Source organism: Semicossyphus pulcher, unplaced genomic scaffold (genome assembly GCF_022749685.1).
Source record: "Semicossyphus pulcher isolate SPU_LCO1_2020_fin unplaced genomic scaffold, fSemPul1.0.p SCAF_3, whole genome shotgun sequence".
Classification (NCBI taxonomy): Eukaryota; Metazoa; Chordata; class Actinopteri; order Labriformes; family Labridae; genus Semicossyphus; species Semicossyphus pulcher.
In genome coordinates this window covers 22,430,499-22,455,041 of record NW_027211704.1, presented here as the reverse complement: position 1 = coordinate 22,455,041, position 24,543 = coordinate 22,430,499, and the positions used below count along the sequence as shown (strand labels likewise).

Sequence of the window (24,543 nt, the reverse complement as noted above, 5' to 3'; positions counted from 1 at the left end):
AAATTAAAATAAAATAAAGAGAAAAATAAATGCTTTTTATTACTTAATTACTTAAGACTATAATACAATTAATAATTCATTAATAATAATACTAGTAATACAATAAATACAAACGACAGTTTAAGATGTTTTTAAAATCAACATAACATACAATTTTAAAAACAACTTTTTAAACATTTATGCTTATATATTCCCGTAAGTATCAAGTAGTACAATAGTACAATCCCCATTTATTTTTGGGTACAGTATTGTTTTGGCCTTTGTGAAGTTTAACGTTATTTAAAATGTTGGCCTGTATAAGTTTCATTCATATTGTGAGTTAATGTAATGATTGAGAAGTTTAAGCTGATGTTGTTTATCAGTCAATGCTGAAAACAAAGAATGGATTGTCTAAACAGATTCCCATTATCTTGAAAGCCTAACCCCTGATTCATTACATAGTGTCCTCCACTGCTATCATTGAGAAAGATATATATATATATTATTTAAAAAAAAAAAAAAAAGTTTTAACACTGATAAATACACAAATACATTAGTGGTGCATGACATTTTAAAACTGACCTAATTTTAGAAATCACACATAATAAGGTTGCTCTACACGACACGTTCTCAGAGTGTTACAGGTAAATAAGTTAAGTTCAGCTGTAGGTAGAAGAAGTTGCTCTGTCATTCACACTTAAAATCAGAAATCTTTAGGGCTCCAAGGCTTGGTCCAGTTGTTATTTAAAGCCTTGAAAAATATTAATTTTGTAATGTGATTTTAATAAAGTTGAATGAATGAGCAGACATGTCCCAAATAAAACACACTACTGGTATAATAACATTAAAGGGATCATCAAATTTGTTTTGAGAAAATTAAATGTTCCCCCAATCAACTTTCTGACGACTGAAATTCCCTTTATTATTACTACCATTATCATTGTCATCATTATCAGGAGTCAGAAGCCTATATTTTCTGTTTTCTTTGCTGTAAAAAAGATAGCATTAAGTACAAATTGATAAACGTTACCAGGTTTTTAAGTTAATGAATAAAATGGAATTTACACTTCTATTACTATGAATTTAGTTATATTAGATTTGTTAAAAAAGGAACACAATTAAACTTGTGTGTAGTAACCCACTGTTTTATGTAGCCTATGTATGATCCTTGTTTTCCTTTCATTAATCACATCCAGGGGGTGGCAAATGCATTTGTTGAATCCTCCTCCATCGAGGCCAATAGCATGACTGAAAACCGACACTGGAGTTGAATACTGAGAAGCTGTATTTTTGCTCTATATATACCAACCATTGATACCAACCAGTATGCTAACACAACAACACACAGCTGGACGTGGTGTTGTGATGTTCTGACGTCATGTAGGTGAGTGACGTCAGACAGGAACCAGTGGAAGGGAGCTTGACAAATCAAGATGGCGTCCCACGCTGAAGCAGGAAAGAGATGTCAGTATAAATAAACTCATTCGGAGATTAGTTTAAATTTTAGTGCCACCTCGAAAAGACGCCATTTGGATTTTGAAAGAACAGAACGGAGCAGATTCAGGTGAGACGAGTTTGTGTTTATATGTGAGCTCCGTTTTGTTTCAGGGGCGGTGGCAGCTCAGACAGAGGTCCGTCCTATCAGACACATAATGTTACAGCCAGGCCACTGGCGATGCTAAGCGCGTTAGCATGAAAGGAAGCTTCCCCCCAAACATATTACCCAGTGGACATTGGTAATTAACGAATAGTTCATTTATTCGACGTAAATACTTCGCCGATACTAATGTCAGAACCGACGCTGGCTGAACTGTGTTCGCTGTGAGCGTCTCGAGCGAGCAGTAGCCACAGACAGTTAACGGTTAGCTTGTTGCTAATTAACTTCAGTAACTAATGAAAATATCGTACTTCCGTGCGTCTGCTGGTCTTATGTGATAGCTGGGAGCCTCGACATTTGTTGAAATTGCGGTTAATTATAGTTACTATGTTTCTTTCGTTTTCATTTTAAGTTTGAAGCAGTTAGGCTCTCTTCAGGAAGCTAACATGAGTGACATTACTTCAGTATTTCTCCTGTGCTGTTGGGCTGTCACTGATATTGACAATAATAATGACTAACTTTACTGTACCTTATTCTAACTGTGGGTATCCCTACCCTCTAACTTTTGAAATAACTAGTTACCTATGAAGAACAACGACGTGTAGTGGTGTTATATAACATTATCTTTACTAGTGATACTGTAAGAACTACAAGCTACAAACTCTAGACCAACTAACACCTTTTAATCAAAATCAGTTCAAGTTAAAGAATTCGCACAGAGAGATTCCCCCTGATCACAAGATGCCCCCTGATCACATGTAAGCCATTTCCACACATGATTAGACAGGGAGAGGTCAGGGGTCAGGCTTTGTGATTAAACAGAAACTGATGGAAGTGTAGAGCTACAAAGTACAAGTAACCTGTATGTAGTTTAAAAAAACAAAACAAAACAGATCACTGTCTTGAAGCCTCTTGAATATCCTTTTCTCACCAGTTCTGGTAATATTTCGCAGATTACAGTGTATTGTTGAGCTACAATGATTAGTCGGGTAAATCAGTTTATCAATGGAAGGAAAATTAATTACCAGCCATTTTGCTAAAGAATTAATTAGGGATGCAGGATATTATTGGCACTTTATCGGTATCTGCAGATTATGGCTTGAAAATGACATATCGGCATGTCATTTTTCTGCTGATATATTCCACCAATAAAACGCTTTAATTATGCCTAAATGCTTGATGATTCCCTAAAAAAAGAAAAGAAAATGTTGCATACAAATAAACATGGCATATTGTCCATAACCTAAGTTTAAGTAGTTTTCTTATATTGCCCAGTGAATGAGTACATTTTAATTCTACATTTATTTCTGCATCTGCCAATGGGCCACTACAATCAGTGTAGGCATGATTTCAATTCCACCTAAGGGGAGACTTGATGTTCTCTGCAATTAGGTGGAAAACACATGTGCCTAATATATCGCTATCGCAGCAATCTGCAAAAGGGTTGGAAAATATTGGCATATCAGCGAAAAGCCCAATATCGTGCATCCCTAGAATTAGTCATTTTTCAAGCTAATATGTCAAACATTTGTGGTTCCAGCTTCTTAAATGTGAGGATTTTTTTTAACAATATGGTAGTAAATAAACAGTCTTTGCTCCAAGACTGTTAGGCCTATAACTGCATCTACTACTACTACTACTACTGTGCTTGCTACATGTTAATATATTTAGTAAAAGGCACTTTAGTAATTTCCCTGTGGGGATAGACTGATAATAGAGTTTTTATTTTCATTACCCTGCAGAATATCCAGAATAATTCATGCTATATAGATCTTCTTAAGCTGGATCATTATGAATCACACAGCCATATTTACGGATCCTTCCTTAGACACACACTAGAGAGAGAGGTTGGGATTTAATCAAATATGCAAGCTCACAAAAGAAGAGAGCTGTAGAGTTGGGTGTTAATTTACAGTGGTGACGGCAGTACTTGCAAACCAATCGTATATCAGCGATCTATTTGAATTATTTGAAATGTATTTACTGCAGCTTTAGGTACTTTTAGTATCAAATCACCCCCATGTCAAATGTATTAGTGAATAGAATCACTTTTTCTACTGAATATCCGTCCACAGCAGCACAGATCAAAGTTCTGCTGTTCAGCGGATGTGAGAACAGTGCCTTCTCTGTGTTCATAATGTCGGGCATTGTTGCGCGGCATGACCAAGTAACGAGATTATGTGACTTCAGTTGCAAAATGGCTAAAAACCAACTGCATAATGGAAAAGAACGGTCAATTTTCAATGGGTGAAAGTGTCATTTCTCTCAACAATGTTCTGTCGTGACAATTTCTGAGCTCTAGTGAACGAGGGCCTTTTGACACTGTTACACTGTAGTGTGTTTTTTTTTAAGATACATTGTCCTATGACTTGTACTCATAAAATCATTTGTTAAGTGAAAAACAATGAAAATCTCCCTGTTTGCTCGTGTTTGTTTTAGGAGTCTCTAAATGGCTGCGAGGAAGTCTGGATCAGATGCATACAACAATGGTGAGAGCCTATTTTTAACACTTTCTCTAACCGTTTGACTCAACTGAAGTTTTGAGTGAAGTGTAGGTTTGCAGGAATGTCTGCTGCTATCAGCAGTTCGAGTGTCTATTCTTAATATATTTGATCACTTCTGGGTTTTTTTAATTCGTACACAGGACCTGTCAGCTACCTTGATGACGTTCCCTTCAAGATCAATGACAAGTTCCGCTGCCCAGCCAAAGTAGGACTGCCTGTTGGTTTCTGTCTGCCGGACTGTGGCTCATTGCTGGTGGACACACAGGTTAGTCAGGTACAGGAGAGATGTTGATTTTTTCACTGGTGTTAGCTGAGGTAGGCTGCACTTACATGCACTGCGCAACAGGGCTTAACTCTGCTGACATAACTGATCATTATGAGCCCTGCCCTTATTCCTGCTGTACAAACATTTTTGAGTATATGTATTCATGCTGGAGACTTATAATGCTTAGCTTACAGTAATTTTGATGGAGAGATGTGGTCAAGCTCAAGCTGTCAGTGGAATGACAATTTGACACCAGAAATTGTTTTAGTTGTTCAACATTCCTTGCTTAAAATTGTATGCATGTTTTATTGTTTACATTATACAGCCAGCTCAAAATGTAAGTTCATTCAAATCTTGTGTTGTAAGTTCATAATTGTTTTATCTGTCAAGCCAGAGTTGTAATATTTTGTAGCTCTTATATTAATGAGTCTTATTTGTTCTTCTATGCCCGTTATCTCAATTCTTCCTATTACTGCGGTCTCAACAGTATGACTTTTCTCTGGAGAGGCGAAGTGTCCGCTGGGGGCTTGAACTGGCCGAGGCCAGAGCAGCAGAGGCCAGAGCAGAAGAGGCAGCAGCCAAGCAGGAGGCAGAGAGCCGGGAGCATTTGGCACATGCCAAGGACATAGATGGTGGTGGAGGGAAAAATTCCCATTCTACTGCAGATGACCAGGACCTGCTACCACCAGCGTTGAACCCCGTCCTTGCGGGGCTGAGCCATAACGCCATCCTCACTCCACTCCCTGCCCCGAGCCTTGGCCCCAGGAAAACCCAGCCTAGCACTACCCAGCTGCACAGCCTCAACCTAGCTGACTTTGAGCGGGAGGAGGACCCCTTTGACAAGTTGGAGCTCAAAACTTTGGACGATAAAGAGGAGCTCAGGAGCATCCTCCAGAGCCAGCCCCAACCTCAACCTCAACCTCCTCCTTCTGTGTCCCCACCAGAGGTCTCCCAGAGCAGGCCAGAGTCACGTGGAAACAGCCCTTCACCTCCAAGCACCAACACCAGCCTCACAGCCAAACCTGGCTTTACACATAAACCTAACGGGTTGGTTGCCTTGCTGGACATGGACAGAGTTGGGCATCCTGGGAGAACTGGGTTTGAGACGGATGATAGACCCTGTAACATCCGCTCTCTCACTTTCCCCAAGCTCTCTGATTCTGGTGACCCAGAGCCAGTGAGGTACAGCCCGCTCCCTGTGCCCATCCCCGCTCCCCGACAGAACCTGCCAAATGGCAGCCCACCAACAATTCCCAAGACCCAAGTCATTGTTGCCCCTGAGCCGCCCAGCGTCACCAAGAGCGTCGCACCAAAACCGGTAAGCATGAGATTACATACTGCTTACATGATTGATATATTGTGTGGGGTGCAATGATGTAGATTAACCAGTGAAGAAAAATAAGCAATCACATGAGCCTCATTGACTTTGACTCATGTTTTTACACTAGGCCAACCCAGGATCAGGGTCTGCTGGTCTGCCGTGCGGGGGAGCCCTGCTCAGCATGACGCCCAGCGAGCGTCAGTGCGTGGAAACCCTTGTGGGCATGGGCTACTCTTATGAGGGTGTCCTTCGGGCCATGCAGAGACAAGGGCAGAACGTGGAGCAGGTGCGACTCCCTTTCACACCAATGCACAGAAATCTGGATTCTTAGTTTATTCACCTTCAAACATGCTTAAAAATATAAAGTTCGTGTGCTTGTGTAATTGTGTTCAGTGAATAATCCATATTGTACATGTGTTAATATAGCTTAAATTGAAATAAAATTGTCAAATCAAACTGTTTGTTGTCTCAAAAGTTTTGGGAATAGATACATTTCTTTGATCTGTACGGATTATCCTTAACAACATGACCTATCAACAGTGGATGTGGGATAAAACAAGCAAAAGATAACAGCCTCTATGAAGGCATGGCATGCCAGATTTACTTTGTATAAGCTGGTTCACAATTATAAATAAGCAGTAACATCAGTAATTTATAGCATGTTAGGCACATACAGCATGAAGAGGACACTAAATGAACCTTAAAGAACATGAATTTACTTCCACCATTAAACATCTTTATGTTCTCTCCAGTAAAACAAGAAACCTCAAATGTCCTTAAACTTATAGCTTATTTAAGCTAAATCAACAACGTGACATTTAAGTAAACACATAGTAAACATGTACTCTTTGTTTGTTTAAGGTACTGGACTACCTGTTCGTTCATGGACGTCTATGTGAGCGGGGCTTTGATGCAAGTGCAGTGGAGGAATGTTTAGAGATGTACCAATGTTCAGAGGAAAAGGTTTGTTCAGTTTGCCATTAGGTAACAGTATTAAGAACATGCATGTGTTTAGTTTTAAATAAGAGTAATATCCCGACTTCTAGGATTACAGCAAATCCAATAGCGTCTTTTTTTCATCCTTTCCAGGCTCTTCAGTTCCTTCAACTCATGACGAGATTTGGTGAAATGGGCTTTGAGCGGGATGCCATCAAAGAGGTGCTGCTGGTCCACAACAACGATCAGGACAAGGCTCTAGAGGACCTGATGGCTCGAGCCGCAGCCAGCTGAGCCAAGCTAACCAGCCAACCTAAGCCCGGCCCATGGCTTGCCTCCTGCTACTAGCAAACACAGCCCTTTTCCTTCTGCCTACCCTATCACACCATGCCCTGCCCTTGCCTTGGTTATGGAAGGGACAGCTGGGAGACAATTGTTTTTCTCTCTGTGCTAAAATGTATTGTGTCTCAGCACTTCTTAAAGACTGTGTGCCTAGAGTGGAGGGGGTCAAAGGGTAATGATACTTCATGATGGTGTTTTATTTTTCTACAAAATCCTCTGGTTTTGGTTCCAGGATTTGGTACTTATAGGGTATTTAAGAGGGAAGGAATGTATGAGCCGGAAAGGAGAAACTTGGAGAAATGGGCTGTGGCGTTTTAATGCTGTTCTGGTTGCTTCCACGTGGAAGTGTTAATGTGACTGCAGGAGCTGCAGGACCGGATGGGGACTGATGACAGCCTCTGAGTGCTTCACGCACAGACCAGTTTGAACTCTTAAAACTCCTTAACAACTAAGCTGCCATCTTCCACTGCTCAGTGCAGAAGTAGTAAATGGTGGAGGGGATCGAGGGCTTTTAAGAGGCTCTCTTTGAACTGAAGCAACTAACATTTAAAGTAAAAAAAAAAGAAAAGAAAAAGAGACAAAAAACAAAGGCCCGGGTGCCAGACTGATTACTGAGTCTCAAGAAGTGCCCTCTCTGCTCTGGTGGTGCCCTACACATAGTTGTGTTCTACTTCATTCTTTCATTCATTCATGTCTATTTTTCTGTTCAGCTGGGCACTTTTTGTCATGTCATTGAAGACACAGTTTCTTTGCTTTCTGTTTTAGGAACTGCATAATAGATATTTAGTCATTATAACTCATAACATAAGAGATACTGCTGCCCCAGTACACTCTTTGACCTGCACTGGAATGGCCCGTAAGGAAATTATACAAAATATCCCAGAACCCACTGGCACTGACGTGTCACACACTGCACAGGCACAGATACAAGTTTCTTAATTATCAAGTTATTTAAAATAGTACACTGACACTTTCATTTAAAGATATAGTTTGATATGGTAATGTAAGATATGTTAACTCACAAAAGTGACGCTTTTTAATCATTCTTTTTTCAGACTGGAAATGAGTGGGTGGTTGAAAAGTAAAATGTAAGTGAGGGTTGTGTTTGCAGCCACATCACAGTGCAATAGAGACATTTCATATTGTGTGACTGTCAGCTGGCACTTTGAGCCTCCAGAAATTTTTGGGAGTTGAGGAAAGGTTTTTAAGCCTTGCTGGAAATTTGGATGTAACTAGAAAAGGTTTCATTTCAGTTATTTCCTACAGTTATTCTTTGTAATTGGATTTCATGCCACAAATTGTAATCAAACATGCTTTGCTTTGTTGACGCGTCCACATTTTTTTCTCATGTTTAATAAGAAGGAGTGTCAGTCTTTATGTAGATTTGTTGGAATCTCAACCATCTTAAATGACGAGTAAAAAAAGAGGCTCAGTCACCACAAAAGCATTTTCCCAATTGTTGATTGGGTGTAACTGTTTAAGAGAAGACCAAAACCTTTATTTTTATAGTGTGTTGATGGCCCTTCCATGCTACATATGTTTATAAAGCATATCTGCTCAGTCTGTGAATGGGCAAAGAAGGCAGAAATGTTTTGAGCCCTGTGGTGGTAATGGGGATTGGGACTGGCATGGTAACAGATTAAGGGCTTTAAATGAGCAAAATGTGACTGTGAGAACTGGCACTTTGCTTGGAGGCATGTCCAGTACTTTTTCCTGTTTCATAATTGAAAAACATTTGAACCACCAATCTCTTTTACAACAGTGCAATTTAATTTCTAAACAGATATAGTGCTACTTATTTAGTAGAAAATTGAAAGCCAAGTGTCTGCACAATATAGCACTGTAAATTGCAGTAAATAAACCTCTTTTTCAGGATGTTTCCTCCTGACTTGCAAGCATCATGAAAAACAAACAACATCCCGGTGTTTGCTTAAGTAACAAATCTTTCCTTCAATCCATTTATACTTCGTTTGGTCAGTACAGCACCTGGTAAATGACATGGATAAGGTTTTGTGTAAGAACTAGACAACAAATATGTTTTCTTAAATGAAGAAAAAGGTTACAATTACTTTGTCACCTTACCAAACCAAACCAAAAGTGGTTTCTTAACATAAAGTAAGTATATCTCCATTTGCCTCTCATCTGACAGCCACACAAGTTGTAGTGAATACAGTACAGCAGGTTCTGGACCTCCTCCATCAATGCCTCCTCTCTTTTTGTGAAACAGTCTTCTAGCTGTGGGAATTAATTGCAAGCAGTTTATTATTCAGATCATCATGTTTAAGGGTTAACAAATCATATCCACTTTTAAGTCACTGCATAATTGAACATGGGGCCTAAATTAATCGAATTAATCTTGAAATATCTTGACGGTATGCTTAAAGGTGGGTGAGTTGAGTGTTCTTTCCCAAGCTCGTGAACTGTGATTTGCAAAATGTTCTATTTTCCTTTGAATGATATGGAAAATCCACATGATTAAATGTGCACATCTTTTCAGCGGTGACTGTTGATCGTTGCTGATGTTGCTTATTTAGCTTGATCATGGCTGTATTTTTTAAGTATGGTCACACAACAGATTCAATGTGTGGACATGAAGCTTGCGAGGAAATACAACTCCTCTTCTCCTTGTTTTCTCTCTTGTTCAGCATTTTTATTTTTTCTGTTCAGCAGACAAGACACAAACAATACAGATGATTCTCCATCCAGGTATTGTGAGTAGCGACTGGAAGCGTCCACCTGTGTGGCCCAGTCAGCAGAAAAAAAAGACAATTATGCATCAGAATAGAGGCCGTATTTGGTCTGCCTTAGCTCACATAGGTTAATACACAGGTGATCGCAGATCTTTTTACAGATCTTGGGTTAATCTGTGTAATTGTCATGTCAATCATGTTTTTGTGCTAATGCTAATAATCAACATCACAAGAAAAATCCAGCAAGTCAACTTTCTTCTGAGAATTCCTAGTATTAAAATAAATTAAAAACTAAATATCAATAATAAAATTACTTTTGTAAAAGCATAAATAATAAAAAAAAATAAAGCTACATTTTAAGGGGGCACACACGTATTATAGTTTATGCTTTCATTATATTTTACATAGCCATGACGATTAAAATTACTAAACATAAATAAAAATAGAAATACTGTTTGTTGTATATACCTTGCAGATTTTACAATTAATTTTGTAGTTAAAGCAGTGTGAGATCAGATTCATCTGATCAGTGGCTTTATGCAGTTGGCGTGAACGAGCACGCATGACGCTCGCGTTCACGTACGACCTTGTTTTTGTTGATGTTTAATTTGAGTGCGGCTGCGCGCGGCTCAATGCTTTCGCCGTTGCTGACGCGACTTGGTAGAAAAAAAGAGAGTTAACCCTCTGGCTGTCGCTAGCGAGTCTATCGAAACTGAAAAGATTGTACGACCAGAGGCTGGCATTGTTTGGGAGCTAAGGATAATAACTCAGCGACAATCTTAACCAGCGACAAACCAACCTCTGCCGTATGTGATCGCCCTTCCTCCTCGTCGGACGCTGCCAGCGAGGGCCAAGGAACAAAATAGCATATCGCCATTATATGATCCAGTGTCCAGAGTCACTTTTACCCTCCATGTGGGTGAGGGAACTGTGTGTATCAGATTATGGCGAGAAAAACAGTTAGCAGGAAAAGGAAGGCAGGAGAGCCCAAGGACCAACAACAGGTAGGCGGAAACCGGTGTGGATCAATTAAGCTAACGCTAGCTAGTCAGTTACGTTAGCATGCTAACTAGCACTGGGCTAGCCAGGTTTCGCATGTATAGGCTAAGCCAGTGGCAAAATATGGATGCATTTGGCAAAATTAACAACTACAGTGTATAACAGTATATGGACATAACATTATAAGTGTAGTCTTATTTAAATAATAATATAGCGTGTTTCAGTTGGAAAGTCCGGACTAATGTTAGCATGGCGATGGCCAACGGCAGTTTGTTACGAAGGGGTAGCTTAACGTTAGCCAGGACTAGCTTAGCTCATCTTATTGGGACTTGCATTATATTGTTATCACTATTAGATGACCTTTTGTCAGGTGGATAACATTGGCAGATCCTTGTTTGGCTAGAATCACTACTTGTCACCCTTTGTCGCCATGTTTTAAAGCGTTAATCGTCGCAGAAAACAGAATTTACAGGAAGTAAGTCAGTGAAATTGGGCTTAACATAAGCTATTCATATTTTGCTAACGTCAACAGTAATGTTAGCTGAAACGTTAATAAACAGTTAGCTAACTTACATGCAGAGTAACCGTAGATCGGCCTGTCCAAGACAATATACTTAACCTTTGCCGATTTTATTAGACATGATTACTCATCGGCACGAAGATGATTGCTATACAATCAGTTATGGGCCCAGTTGTTGACACCACAAAATATGCTTTTATCTAAACCAGATACTATTTGACAGTATCAGTACTCAATTCAAGATCTGCATGTAATACATTTAATGTCAACAATGGTATGTCTCCGACATGTAGGACCCCTATTATTAATCAATAGAAACAAACAACCATATAAACAGTCTCATTCTTCTGTCAATTGATCACATCAGACTTAGCTATCAAAAACTACATGAAATAAAGCAAATAGCAACACAGATTCCTTAGAGGCCCATGTAATATATTTTTATTTGTTTTTCTCACACAGGAATGAGTCACAATTTATGGTAATTAATTAGGTCAGGGTTAGACAATTTATAATCAGGATTATATGTAAATTTGTTATGTAAATCCAGATGTCTCTTGTTTTGTGAGCAATCAAAAGAGTAAGAACAAACATCTAGAAGCATTTTGGCCCCTCTTGTACATGCTTAATGCCTAACACAACAATGATAAGCCATTACCATGCTTATTTGTAATGTTACTGCATTGTTTAGGTGCCTTTAAGATAAATAGAAAGTCATCCATCTGATGTTGTCTTGACTTGATTACAAGACTCAATCTTCTGCAAGTTGCTGTGTTACTGCTTTCTTTTGGGCTGATGCCCTCATTATTAATTCACCATCTTGATAAATGGTAATTCATTTGCAAAAATGATGTATCATCTTGTTGTGTACTAGATACGTCTCTAAAACAAAATTAAAATGATAAACCAAAACAATTGATTTGAATACCGTCTTTTAAAGGGATAGTTCGGATTTTTTGACCCCCAGTTGTATGATATACATGCCAGTAGTGTAGCAGATGCAAAGCTATTTGCTCACTCACCGAGTCCCGTGGTCGGACTTCTGTCCGGTTCCGAACGTAAAAAAAGTAGTTCCGGTGAGATGCCAGGGTCATGAAACCAAAAAGTTTTACCCTAAAAAAACAACACGGAGGCAAAGGTGATCCATTTTCAACACAAAACCACCCTCCGCGGATTTCATATACCGCGCCGTTTTTTTGGCACTATTTTCTCTCTCGAACAATCCAGTATCACTACGCCTGCGGCAGGCCGGTCTCTCAGGTGACGTGATCCATCAGCTGTTTTGGAGAGAACACGCTGGAATTGTAACTTGGCAGAGGACGTTTGTTGTCACAGAGGAGATACCAGTCAAAATGGTGCAAATTTGTGATTTTCCAGGCTGCAGTAACAAAAATATTCCACCGCACGTATTTCATCGTTTTCCCGAGGATCGTGCCCTACGAGAACTTTGGCTTGTTGCAGTCGGATTGAGCATACGTACCAAGGCGATGAGGGTAAAAAACACTTCGCGTTTGCAGCGCGCACTTCACCGAAGAAGATTATGTCCCTCCACGCCCAGGACAGAAGAAAATGCATATCTTGAAGAGCACGGCGGTGCCCACACCCCAGGTAAGAGAAACTAGGTAATACTAACGTGTGTTTGTGCGTGTGTATAAGTATAAACATATTTGCATATGTGTATTAACAAGTTACATTCTATCTTATAATATTCCGTACAATCATTGTTTTAAAAGGTATGCACTTCTGTTGTTCTTGATAAGAATCTCTTGAGGGACCTGAGTCAAATTACTTTATTCAAGCACACTGGTAAGTTGGAATAAGCTTATGAATATTATGTGGACCGTGCCTGACGTATTTATTCCCAAAACGATTAGCTCTCCCAGTGACATCGAGACTAAAAAGCTAAGAGCTGGAATCATTTCCAAACATTCCAATGCTTCAACCAGAGAAGGACATGTCAGAGAAATGTCACATACACTGCAGGAGAAAACACAGACTATGTTGCCTGGTCTTTGAGCCAACAATTGATCAGCAAATGTACTGTATAAAACTAAAAGATTTTGGAGGCTTTGAAATGTTATGTGTGAGGCTGTTATAGAAATGTGCATGACAAATGTCTAAATAAAATCTGTTGTTTCAGGGGATCTTCAGGTTTTCCACAGCAGTTCCACATCCATCCTCCTGTCAACATACCGGCCAATATAGCTCCAACTCCAAAGCCAGACAAGGATGATCTGGTGGCACAACATGCAACACGATTTCGAGGCAAATAGGGACCTGTTTGAGACTTTTTAGCTCACAGAAAGTAAGCCCAAACCAAAGTTTTGCTGCTCTCTTCTGTCAGAGACGTCTCACTTCAGTTGTTGTTTGTGAATAACAAATTGCCCATTTGGATGCTACTTATTTATATATGTTTATACATATAGAAATTCTATATATTTATATATTTGTTTTTTAATAATTGTGTACTTTTGTACAAAAGCAGCGTGCACTATAGTTATATAGTTATGGGAGAGAATGTTTGAAACTCAGAGATGTAAATAGTTATATTCTTTATTTTCGTCTGCAATTTTATTTACAAAAACTTTTTTGTCCAACCATTAGTCTTCCAGGCTTACATTTGATTCACAATGCCTGAAAATTATTTTTTAACAATTGAAAATATATAGATAGGTGCTTTCAATTTGTGTGTTTCTTAAAAATAAAATTAAATATATTCTAAAGAAAAAGGAAACATGCGTCTTTCAGGCTAACACTCAACTATTAAAAATGAACTTGCCAAATCAGATTTCAACACAACTAAAACAAACCCAGTGCTTCCTCTGACTCTTTGAAGCCTACATATTGTCCATTTGGTGATGGATATGTCTGTCTTATGGTGTCCACCACACATGAAGGAAGAACTCTCCTATTGCCTTTTCCCAGCTGTTCTCCTTTTAGGGCCCATTCAAGCACGATCCGATAGCCAACCAGCCTGTATTGTCTGAAAAATAAAACAACATAACATGTTTAGTCTGAGCATACTGTATGTAAAATGCTAAATGGTCAGTTACAAGCATATGTAAGACGTATTTATGGTTGACAGGTTGAGTTGAGTTGAGTTGAGTTGTAGTATAGATAGATATATAGATATATCTATAGATATATAGATATATTGAAGTATAGATAGATAATGTACTTTATTTATCCCCAAACTGGGAAATTGTGGGTAGTATTAGGATTATATAGCCTACTTAGTGATCAATTCATATTGACAGAAAATACGTTACATTATAACAGAACAATAAGTTACATTATAATATTATATTCTATTATATCATAATCACAAAGACAAACAAGCCAACACAATTGTATAATATTCTATATCAGTATTCAATAACAGTGTAGTAAATATTCACCACCTAAGACTCAGCCTCCACGAATACCCTCATGGATACTAATGAATTCCATGATTGTTGTCATAAGAGATGATCATAACAACACTTACTCTAAAGACAGCTGTCCGTCGGGTCCAGCTGGCCTGGGACGCCTCTTCCAGTTCATTTTGGGTATGTGGAAAAAGGTCTGCAAAACGCCAGCATTCAGGAGCGAGGTGGTTTGTGATACAGGTGGAAGCAGATGCGCTGGCTTCCTCTGAGATTGAGAGATCTTGCAACTGCGGCATGACCAGCTCCCATTCCCGACAGCAGTAGCTCTCCAACTCGGTGGGCATTGGCTGGCACTTCCCACAGGTGCACCACCAGTTTTCATGCAGTCTATCTCTCGTTTCAGCGGGCCCCTCATCTGCTTGCACAGCGTCTGTCTCTCTCCTTTCTCTCTCTGCCCGTTCTATGTCCATTTGACGAAGTTCAGCATCCGTATATTCAGGTTCATACAGATATCCCTTTGGATCCGTAGTAAAAGGTTAATCTTCTTCATCACTTTCATAGTCCGACATGTTTACTACTTACGTGAATGGGTCAGAATCAACGTGAAACAGCTGTTAGGTCGGCTTACCTGAGAGACCGGCCTGCCGCAGGCGTAGTGATACTGTATTGTTCGAGAGAGAAAATAGTGCCAAAAAAACGGCGCGGTATATGAAATCCGCGGAGGGTGGTTTTGTGTTGAAAATGGATCACCTTTGCCTCCGTGTTGTTTTTTTAGGGTAAAACTTTTTGGTTTCATGACCCTGGCATCTCACCGGAACTACTTTTTTTACGTTCGGAACCGGACAGAAGTCCGACCACGGGACTCGGTGAGTGAGCAAATAGCTTTGCATCTGCTACACTACTGGCATGAATATCATACAACTGGGGGTCAAAAAATCCGAACTATCCCTTTAAAGCTGTGCTGTTAACTGAGGTTGGAAATAAGGAACCAAGTCAGAATTTTATATGCCCATGATGACAGTATTTGCAAACAAACTACTTACGTGTGTGATACGATTTTGTTGTATTCTTGGCTAGTGGTATAACAGTTAGTAATTCTTATGATGTCAGCTGCCTAACAATAGACATAGTTTGCACATCAATTATAGAAAGCCAACAATACTTGGCTACCTGAGCGAGATGTATCATATTCAGTGCCTGTATTGAACCTGCCTGATGAGGTGTTATTGGCGATTTGCAGGTGTTTATTTTTGCTAAAATAGTCCCATGATCCACTAAGGCTCTTAAATCTGTACCAGTGAGCTACATAGATGTGTCCACTGTACTCAGGGAGATGAGTATGGCAATGTGGGACACTGAATTAGAGGGTAATTAAGATGGAAAAGATTACATGTTATTAGATCATATTCTTTAAAACGTATTTTATTTTCATATTCATTTAATTTTTGTATTAAAGGGGCAACCCCAACAATTGTTTGTAAAAAGATTTTTTTTATTGTATCTGTAACATTTTGGTCTTGACAAAAAACATGCTTCTCCCACAGGAAATCTTCAGCCAGTTGACCTTTCTGCCTTCTCTTTTTCAGCTGGGCTGGTGTCAGACACCACACAAGCGGAGCCGTGTTTCTTGTTCCTCACGTCATGCCCAGCAATGGTGGTGCAGTCGGCGCTCAGTGGTATGTGCTCTCCGGGGGCGGGAGTTCAGGCCTCAACAGCAGCACGAGTTACGGCTCCAGCGAAGCCTTCAGGGCTTTGCAGCTGGGAGACTCCCTGGCATCCTCCAGGAGCGGGAGTTTCCTCTGGGGCGACTCAACAAGGTGTTTGCGTCACAGTGGCTCAACCACAGGCAGGTGGTGTGCGGGACCAAGTGCAACACGGTAAGATACCATTACTTCTTTATATTACCAGAACGTGGTATTAATCTGCATGTGCTATCACTTAATACGTAAGATTTTGTGCACCCACATAATTTAATAATAAACAGAGAAAGGATATTCAAAAAATATTGACTCTGTCATGCATACTCCATAATTATTTAGCTTCCCTAAAGGTTGATATTAAATAAAGTATAATGCATAACAGCAGAAGAAGCTGTTAATTTTTTAAATGACCTTGCTCTTTTGATATAGTGATGCATCACAAAATCTGTCGATGCATATGGTGTACATCCTAGGTGGCATTTCCAGGGGGATGAAGTGTGTCTTCCCTTTTTTGCTTGAGCTCCTTTCCCACTGGTCAAAAAACCCACTAACACTCGCTAACACTCGGCTTTTTTACTTAATGGAAAAGGTTACAATCAGCATTCAGACCCGGGTCAAATGACTTTGCAGTAGACCCGGGTAATTATCGCCTTGGCTCCAATCGGCATTGATGGGAACACAAAACCTGGGTCGAGGGCTAATCTCCTACCCCTTTCCGGCGCGATGCTATGCTCCGTCGGTAACTTCTGCGACTCCTTGTCATCGTTCCAAATTTGTCGGCACTGAGTTTGATTAATAGACGGAATGAGTAATGGATACAATAAAGACCTAACCACCGTAACATCTTACTAATCCTGTTTCCGCCGCGTTTGTGACGTCAGATGGTGACGCAGCAGAAAAGAGACCGGAAGAAGTATACTCCACTGGCAATGGGAAAAGAGACAATCGACATTTATTAGCGGGTCTTACTGGGTCTGAAAAACCCGCGTCAACGTGGTAATTTTGGTGGGAAGGGGGTATTGATTTAAAAAAAACAAGAAAACTAAGAAAGAAAACTATCAGGACTTTTCAGCTGTGGTTTGTAACATTTTAAATTGGCCCCTCCCCCCAGACTTAAAGACATCGGGAGCTCTATTTTTGAGGCCTACTTACAATCCAGCACCTGGTTGCTAAATTTTTATACCAGAGTCAGGTGTCACATCCTGTGCACTACACACGCATTGCCCAAAGGTTCACACTCACAATGAAGAGGACACATCACTCGAAGAAAATACAGGCTACAGGCAAGCTCTGTAGAGATACAGACATGACCACACACTTCTAGTTGGTCACCAGTAATGGTGGTGAGAGAATATTTATAATTGAGTCCTAGGAAAATCCGGCTCATTCTGCCTTTCCAGGTTAATAGAGCACCACCCCCAGTTTAGCATAAATGTACCTTCAAGAAAGAGTCGATTATTTATTGGCCTTTAAGGAAGTAAAATAAAATTAACCATCTAATAGGTCTCCACATGCAGAGTTTCCTTGGTTAATTGTTTTTAATAATCACTTTCTGTTTCACTTTCTATTGTGCAGTGAGTCTGCATGTTATTATTAAATGACTACTTTAAACATTACTGCATTTTTTAAACAATTTTACACTCCTCTAAATAACTCAAAATTGTCATTGTTTTAACTCCTGAACATTGAAAGCTAACCAGATGTCTTCCTTTACCTGCAGCTTTTTGTAGCCGATGTCCTGATGGGGAAGATAACACACATTCCCATGCTAAAGGACAGGGAGAGCCAGGGTGCAGGCTCTGGGGTGGTGGGTGCAGTGGTGGCAGGTCGGCATTACCACCCTACAGCAGGTTCTCGTTCGCGGCTGGACCAGCAGGGCTGTGGGATACATGCTATTGAACTAAACCCCTCCAGAACGCTGCTAGCAACGGGAGGAGACAACCCCAACAGCCTGGCGATCTACCAGCTGCCCACGCTGGACCCTGTCTGTGTTGGAGATGTAAGTTGGTTGGATCTTTTTGGGTTTATTGACTCTGAGATATGGTCTACTGTTGCTGATCCAGTCTTGGCCACCTGTTCTTCATTTTGTCTTGATTCTTTCAAACCCTATTAAATTGGTTTTAAAGACCCCCACCAGTGAAAATCAAGTGTTTAACCTTGTAAACATCTCCATGTGGTGTTTTTCATGTGCTACAAGACATATCAGGGACAACATAAGCAGTCATCTCCATGGCTGGGCCTGTCTGCTTTTAAACTGCAGTGTACCAAGGACAGGCTGAACAACATGTTTTCAGATTGGCCGGTTTGAGACGTCATAAACCTAATGGACGGGGTGACGCGATGCATATCATTATGTGCAACCTAGAGATAGACCGATATGGTTTTTTCAGGGCCGATACCGATTATTAGTAGTCAAGGAGGCCGATAACCAATATTTGGAGCCGATATTCATTTGCAGTAAAAGTTAAAATGTTGGCGTCAAAATTTTGAATAATACAAACTCCAACACTTAACTTTGTTTACATGCCTTTAAGCATATGTTTATTAAACAAACAAACAAAAAGTGCAGGGAGTTCACAGGGTCAGCAGCATCTCTTATAAAGTTAACTGAAAATTTAAATAAATAACTCTTATCGGCCGATAATCGGCCCGGCCGATCCCTAGTGCAACCTATGGCAACCACTTTGGCGATGCGCGAGCCAGCTGTAACCGTCAACATAATTTTTGCAAACTCACTATTGACTACTAACGTTAACGTTACTACTACTAATTACTACATTTCAAGCTAGCTAAGATTGTCTAACATTAGCAACACATTGCTAGCTGACTGATAATGTAGTCACACCGTTGCTATTCTAATGGTAACGTTGTAACAAGTTAGAGAGCGATACATAAAATACATTCCCATTCTGATACATCCTGTTGTATGCGACCCTGTCCAATTTGCTGCTCTCCTTTTCTGTATCGCTTTCTGGTCCAAACATGGCTCGTATGGCTGTTTACCACTGACTACCACTTGCCATTGTGTAATGTACAGAAGCTAACGTAGCAAAATAGAAAAATCAAAACAAGCATTCAGCTTTCTGAGTTTGATGGACAGAGTCGAAGGTAAGTTACAGGTGTGCGATCGAGGGGGCGTTTAGAAATGTGCATAGTGAGCGGGGACTATGGAGATTGGGGAATTATTAATAAGGGAGAAGGAGGAGATGCCATGGGAGGATTATTACAAGGTAGTTAAATGTATTTTGCCGTATCACAATTAATTATTTCAAGCAGAGCATTTTATGTCTGAAAACATGACTGGAGCTAGACTTTAAGTCCTGTTGGCATATCAATGAAGGGTGTGTTGTATTAGAGGAGGCAGTTTTGACAACTCATCAATATTTTAAAAATGCAATTACTGCATTATCCCTGCACGACAAGACAAAAATATGCAATGTGCTCTTACATCATTCAATTTTGCGATTCTGTTGTTCCTGTACCTGTGCTTGTAACATGTTGTCTGTCCTGCATGCAAAGTAATTTCAAGTAGCAGAAGTAGCTGTTCTCTTTTAACACAAGGTCTTGGTGGCCATGGTGCTAGCTAACCTTACAGCTGACATCCAATTATTTAAATCTGATTATAGCTGACGGATAGCTGGCATCCGATAGTTTGAATGAATGAATTTGTGCCGTTCAATGATTCAAATAGGTTGTTAAACTGGTTGAAAAACAATCAAAGCTCGGTAGGAGTGAATAACGACAGTGGTGTCATCTTCCTACCTAGCGAGACACACCTAGCTTCATTCATGCAAATTCGCTGCAAAAATTGTAATGTGTGGATCATCTAATGAAAATTCCTCTAGCAGCGTAAAAATTGGGCTACTTCAGCTGTACATAAAAATGAATGCAGATATAGGATGCTCATAGACACTTACTTTAATGTTAACATTCTTAACTTGAGAGTTTAGGAGAGTTTATCTTTAAATTAGATGTCCTTTCCAGCCAAAGACTTGACCATGCAGTTTCTCAGATTGGCACACTTACAACCAGAAAGAAGTGAAATACTGCAGTTTTATGACTGTGATGAATTTGTCTTGGATTGACCAGCAGTTGTTTTGCATTATTGTTCCAACAATTAAACTTGCAGCGTAGTGTGAAACGAGTTATTCTGATTTAACATGGCAGCCATTTGTTTTTCAGGATGGTCACAACGACTGGATCTTCTCCATAGCGTGGATCAGTGACAACATGGCGGTATCTGGTGAGTGCTTTGTATAAGCTAAGCTGCCCTGATGTTTGATTCAATGCGCTCTACATATCCTAATAACAATCCTTTTTTAATTTTTTGTTTTCGTGCAGTCATTAGAAGCAATCTTTAATCAGGCAATGTGTTTTATGTTTATATTTCTAGGTTCCAGAGATGGCTCAATGGGCCTCTGGGAGGTGACAGAGGACGTAATGAGCCAGGCCAAGCGCAGTCAGAATGAGGAGACCGTACCCTCCTACGCCCACATCTCTCACCGGGCCCTCAAGGACATTCCGAAGGAGTACACCAACCCATACAACTGTAAAGTCCGTGCTCTGGCCTTCAACAACAACCATAAAGTAAGGGTTCATCCTCATTCAACTGTTGGTAAATCACGTGATTAGGTTGTTGATGAACTATTTCCCAGAAATCCAGAAGGACCTTGATGCCATTTCTTAATTGTCAATATGCATAAGAGTTAATGATGAAGAATATACAAGAATGGGTTGAACTTTGTTTTATCTACTTAATCAAGATATAAAGGCTAAATACACACACACACACACACACACACACACACACACCAAGTTAAGTAAACATAGTCATGTGCTCGGATGTTAACTCGATGAGCTAGCAACAGCTGAGAATGAAACTGTGCCTTTTTTATGCGAGAAAGGATGTTTGAAACGTACTGAGCATACGGATGGGACGGACAGGACTGAGTTACAGTGTATGAGTGGTTTAAGATTTCTTAGTGATGTTTTGATGCCATGCAAGTGGGTCACCAGAAAAATCCATAGTGACCAGTAAAAGCTGACCACAGTAGTGGCTGATGAAAATAGACAGATTATTTCAAAGTCTCAAGTATTATGTTAAAACACAGAACACAGCTCTGCTTCAGTCATTTACATCTGTATTCTGTTTTTTGTTTCCTTTCCAGGAACTGGGTGCTGTGTCATTAGATGGCTATTTCCACCTCTGGAAGGCTGAGCACAACTTGTGCAAGGTAAATTGCATTAAATACCCCTATATGCATAATGAAAATCATCACACTGATATTATTACAATGAAAGTTTAATATAGTGTCGGATTTCCCACCAAAAAATTTAATATACCTCCTATAGTATCTCTTCCTCCACTTTTCTTATGTAGTAGAACTTCACAGAGGACATCTCCAGGTCTAACTGCGGAGCTGATAGCCATGATTATTAAAACTTGTTTATTCAAACTTTATTGACTTAACTTGGTTTAATACTCGTGTGTGTTTCCCTCTAGATACTGTCCACCAAGCTGAGTCACTGCAAAGAGAATGTGTGTCTGGCATATGGACAGGACTGGTCGGTGTACGCTGTGGGCTCTCAGGCCCATGTCTCCTTCCTGGATCCACGGCAGCCGACACACAGCATCAAGTCCGTCAATTCCCGAGAGAGAGGAAGCGGTAAATGTTTTGCGCACTTGTAAAAACACACTTAAAGCACTAGTTTATAACATCTGACCGCTCTTAATGGATTAATAAACCATACTATAAAAGCTTAACAGTTGTGTTTCCTGTCTACTTTGGAGTAGCTGTGCTTTAAAGACATCCGTGTCTGTGCAGGGATCCGTTCAGTGAGTTTCTATGAGCACATCGTGACAGTGGGCACCGGGCAAGGTTCTCTTCTCTTCTACGACATCCGGGCCCAGAGATTCCTGGAGAGCCCTCTAAATCCAGCTGGAGGGTACAGGAAGTGCCTGGGAGACGGCATTCTCAAGCTCACTACAGGGAAAGGCTGGCTGGTACGCCAATTTTTACAAAGTTCTACCATTTTTGTCAAATGATGTGATAGAATAAAATTAGCCTGACACAAAGCATTGTAGTTTTAGATTCAGTTTATTTTAGTAAATTGAATAATAATAATAATAATAAATAAATGTAATACATTTTTTCTATGTTTTCCTTTTAGAATCACGATGAAACGTGGAGGAGTTACTTCTCAGACATTCATTCCTTCCCCAACGCCGTGTACACCCACTGCTACGACGACTCCGGCACCAAGCTGTTTGTAGCGGGTGGACCGCTCTGCTCGGGCCTGCACGGCAACTACGCAGGACTGTGGAGCTAGCCTATCTGTCTCCTCCATCGCCACACCCTTGTCCAGATTTTTACTTAACCAGTCCCTCCATCCCTCTCCTTCTTCACATCCACTGACGTCACTGTCTTTGGTATCACTCTGTTTTGCTCACACGTGGACTCAGGAGCATGATCTCGCCCCCACTGGATCACAGCTTTGTATATTGTTGTTGTATATCTTTGTGTCCACCATCACACTTTCCCCTCCAGTTATTCCTTTGCTCCTTTCACTTCAGCTTCTCAGTTTTTTTTATATGAAAATGTACAAAGAATTAACTAGTAATTTCTCAAGAGCTGCAAAGTCTGCCACTTAGAAACTCAGAAGAGTTTTACGATACATTAAGAATAAGGTAATACATGTTCGGATCATTTAAAACATTTACATCTGACCCGCAGGGATTAGGCTATGGTCTTTTGCTGGCTTGTTTTTGTATGTAAGGATAGTGTTAACTGCTGCTTCCTCTGTGATAACTGACAGTGTCTGTGTGAAAATACCTGTGGAGATTTCTCCAAAAAAAGTTCCTTTTCATTATCTCACTGAAATGGACAGAAGTTAAAGAGAGGGAGAGTGGAAGAAGGACTGAGGAGACATTACGTTCTGAAGGACTGACGCGGAATGCAGTTTGATGTTTGATAGAGAATATTTACTGTTTGGACAGCTCGTCCTGTCCCACAACAATCACAAGAACTTCTCTCTTCTCCTGTCGGAAGTAAAACGAAGACACCAATCAAAATGGGACTTTGTGTTCACAGTTTTCTCCCTGAGATAATGTAAAAGAGAAACACTAAGATTGCTAAATGCAGTGTTGTTGTTCTGCTCTGAATTAATCACAAAAAATGCTTATTTTATTTTTTGACTCTGTGTGATTTGACAGGCATACCCCTGCTGATATTCTAAGTAGCTTTATTTGTATTTATTTGCCCTTTCTCTGTCCCCTTTATTTAGATGACCAGAGGTGTTTATATCTGCTTCTTTTGAAGGATGTATTGTCTTTTGCCCTTTGCTTATGTTCCTGTTCTCTTTCAGCAGATTTGGCCATCGGTGAGGTTTAAACACTGGTCTGTAACCATACTGTTATTAGAGAATTTACCCTGGGATTTAAAGTTTTGGTAGCAGGTTACGTATCATCAAATATGATGACTGATGGATACAAAAGCCTTTGATTTCTGGGTTCAAGCCCTCCCTACCCTTTATGATTCTCAGACTCCACAGGAACTAGGGAAAAGATCTGTAGTAGCTTACTTTAAACTTCTCAGCCATCTAGCAAAAAGGATGCAAGGAGAACCAATGGGAATTGTTGGACTCTGCCCTGGTGTTAGATGCTTCAGGCACATAGGTTTGTTGTCACAGTTGGAAGAGCTTTGTTTATTTTTCTCCTCTTCTTGTGTATCAAGCAGTGAGGGATGCTGCTCCTCTCCTTGTTTGGTAGAGGTAGGGTAGGCTCGAGTTACATTTTTGCCTTCCTCAAAGTCTTTCTGTGAAAGACTGCCACGAGTATCATAGTTTTCCTTTTCTACATGGAAATTTTGTCCAGTTTTCATGATAATGACAGATTGAAAAGAGAAACCCCAATTACGACCACAAATTGAACAAATTACCAACACTTTTAAAGTGTATTTTATATAAATATGTGTATATGTATGTGTAAAATACATAGGGACAATTGCATACATTTTTATGTATATGTCTGAGGAAGTGTGTGGATCGATCTGTCTACTTGGTGATGCCCTGTTTTTTTTATACATGCCTCATGAATGTTTTTACAAATGACTGAACTTGAGGAAATTGTAAGATAAACATCTGCAAAAAAAAAACAAGCTATTAAATCTTTAAAAAAGAGTAAATAATAAAAATAAAATGTATATTGATGTAACGTTTCTTTTTTCACGCTTGACTTAATTTATACATTTGAAACAAGTTTGTCTCTCGAATTAAAACCCGTCACTGCTAATTTAGATGTTACCATAGTGATATACAACCACA

The 24,543-nt window shown here is 39.9% G+C and overlaps 2 protein-coding genes across 3 annotated transcripts; both read left to right on the top strand.

Annotated features, from left to right (window-relative positions):
- Positions 1-1,404: 1,404 nt before the first annotated feature.
- ubap1 (ubiquitin associated protein 1) lies at positions 1,405-9,572 on the top strand. 2 transcript variants are annotated; one of them, XM_069678948.1, is made up of 7 exons: positions 1,405-1,543; positions 4,016-4,065; positions 4,221-4,345; positions 4,833-5,663; positions 5,794-5,952; positions 6,528-6,629; positions 6,756-9,572. In XM_069678948.1, exons 2-7 carry the CDS (start codon positions 4,026-4,028, stop codon positions 6,894-6,896), a joined length of 1,398 nt encoding a protein of 465 aa, XP_069535049.1. In that variant the 5' UTR covers positions 1,405-1,543; positions 4,016-4,025; the 3' UTR covers positions 6,897-9,572. The 2 variants fall into 2 exon arrangements, with proteins under 2 accessions (XP_069535049.1, XP_069535048.1); XM_069678947.1 differs by having other exon boundaries at positions 4,221-4,354.
- A 707-nt stretch (positions 9,573-10,279) lies between these two features.
- Positions 10,280-24,413, top strand: dcaf12 (DDB1 and CUL4 associated factor 12). Its single transcript, XM_069678992.1, has 9 exons — positions 10,280-10,638; positions 16,108-16,398; positions 17,942-18,220; positions 20,404-20,464; positions 20,615-20,808; positions 21,390-21,455; positions 21,725-21,887; positions 22,047-22,225; positions 22,393-24,413. Exons 1-9 carry the CDS (start codon positions 10,579-10,581, stop codon positions 22,549-22,551), a joined length of 1,452 nt encoding a protein of 483 aa, XP_069535093.1. The 5' UTR covers positions 10,280-10,578; the 3' UTR covers positions 22,552-24,413.
- Positions 24,414-24,543: the final 130 nt, after the last annotated feature.

What these genes read in the sequence shown, in the direction of transcription:
- ubap1 (XM_069678947.1), top strand. Translation starts at nt 4,026, where the DNA reads ATGGCTGCGAGGAAGTCTGGATCAGATGCATACAACAATG. An exon ending in ATCAGATGCATACAACAATG is followed by an intron (nt 4,066 to 4,220) that starts GTGAGAGCCTAT and finishes ATTCGTACACAG; the next exon opens with GACCTGTCAGCTACCTTGAT. An exon ending in AAGGGCAGAACGTGGAGCAG is followed by an intron (nt 5,953 to 6,527) that starts GTGCGACTCCCT and finishes TGTTTGTTTAAG; the next exon opens with GTACTGGACTACCTGTTCGT.
- dcaf12 (XM_069678992.1), top strand. Translation starts at nt 10,579, where the DNA reads ATGGCGAGAAAAACAGTTAGCAGGAAAAGGAAGGCAGGAGAGCCCAAG. An exon ending in CCTTCAACAACAACCATAAA is followed by an intron (nt 20,809 to 21,389) that starts GTAAGGGTTCAT and finishes TTTCCTTTCCAG; the next exon opens with GAACTGGGTGCTGTGTCATT. An exon ending in CTACAGGGAAAGGCTGGCTG is followed by an intron (nt 22,226 to 22,392) that starts GTACGCCAATTT and finishes TTTTCCTTTTAG; the next exon opens with AATCACGATGAAACGTGGAG.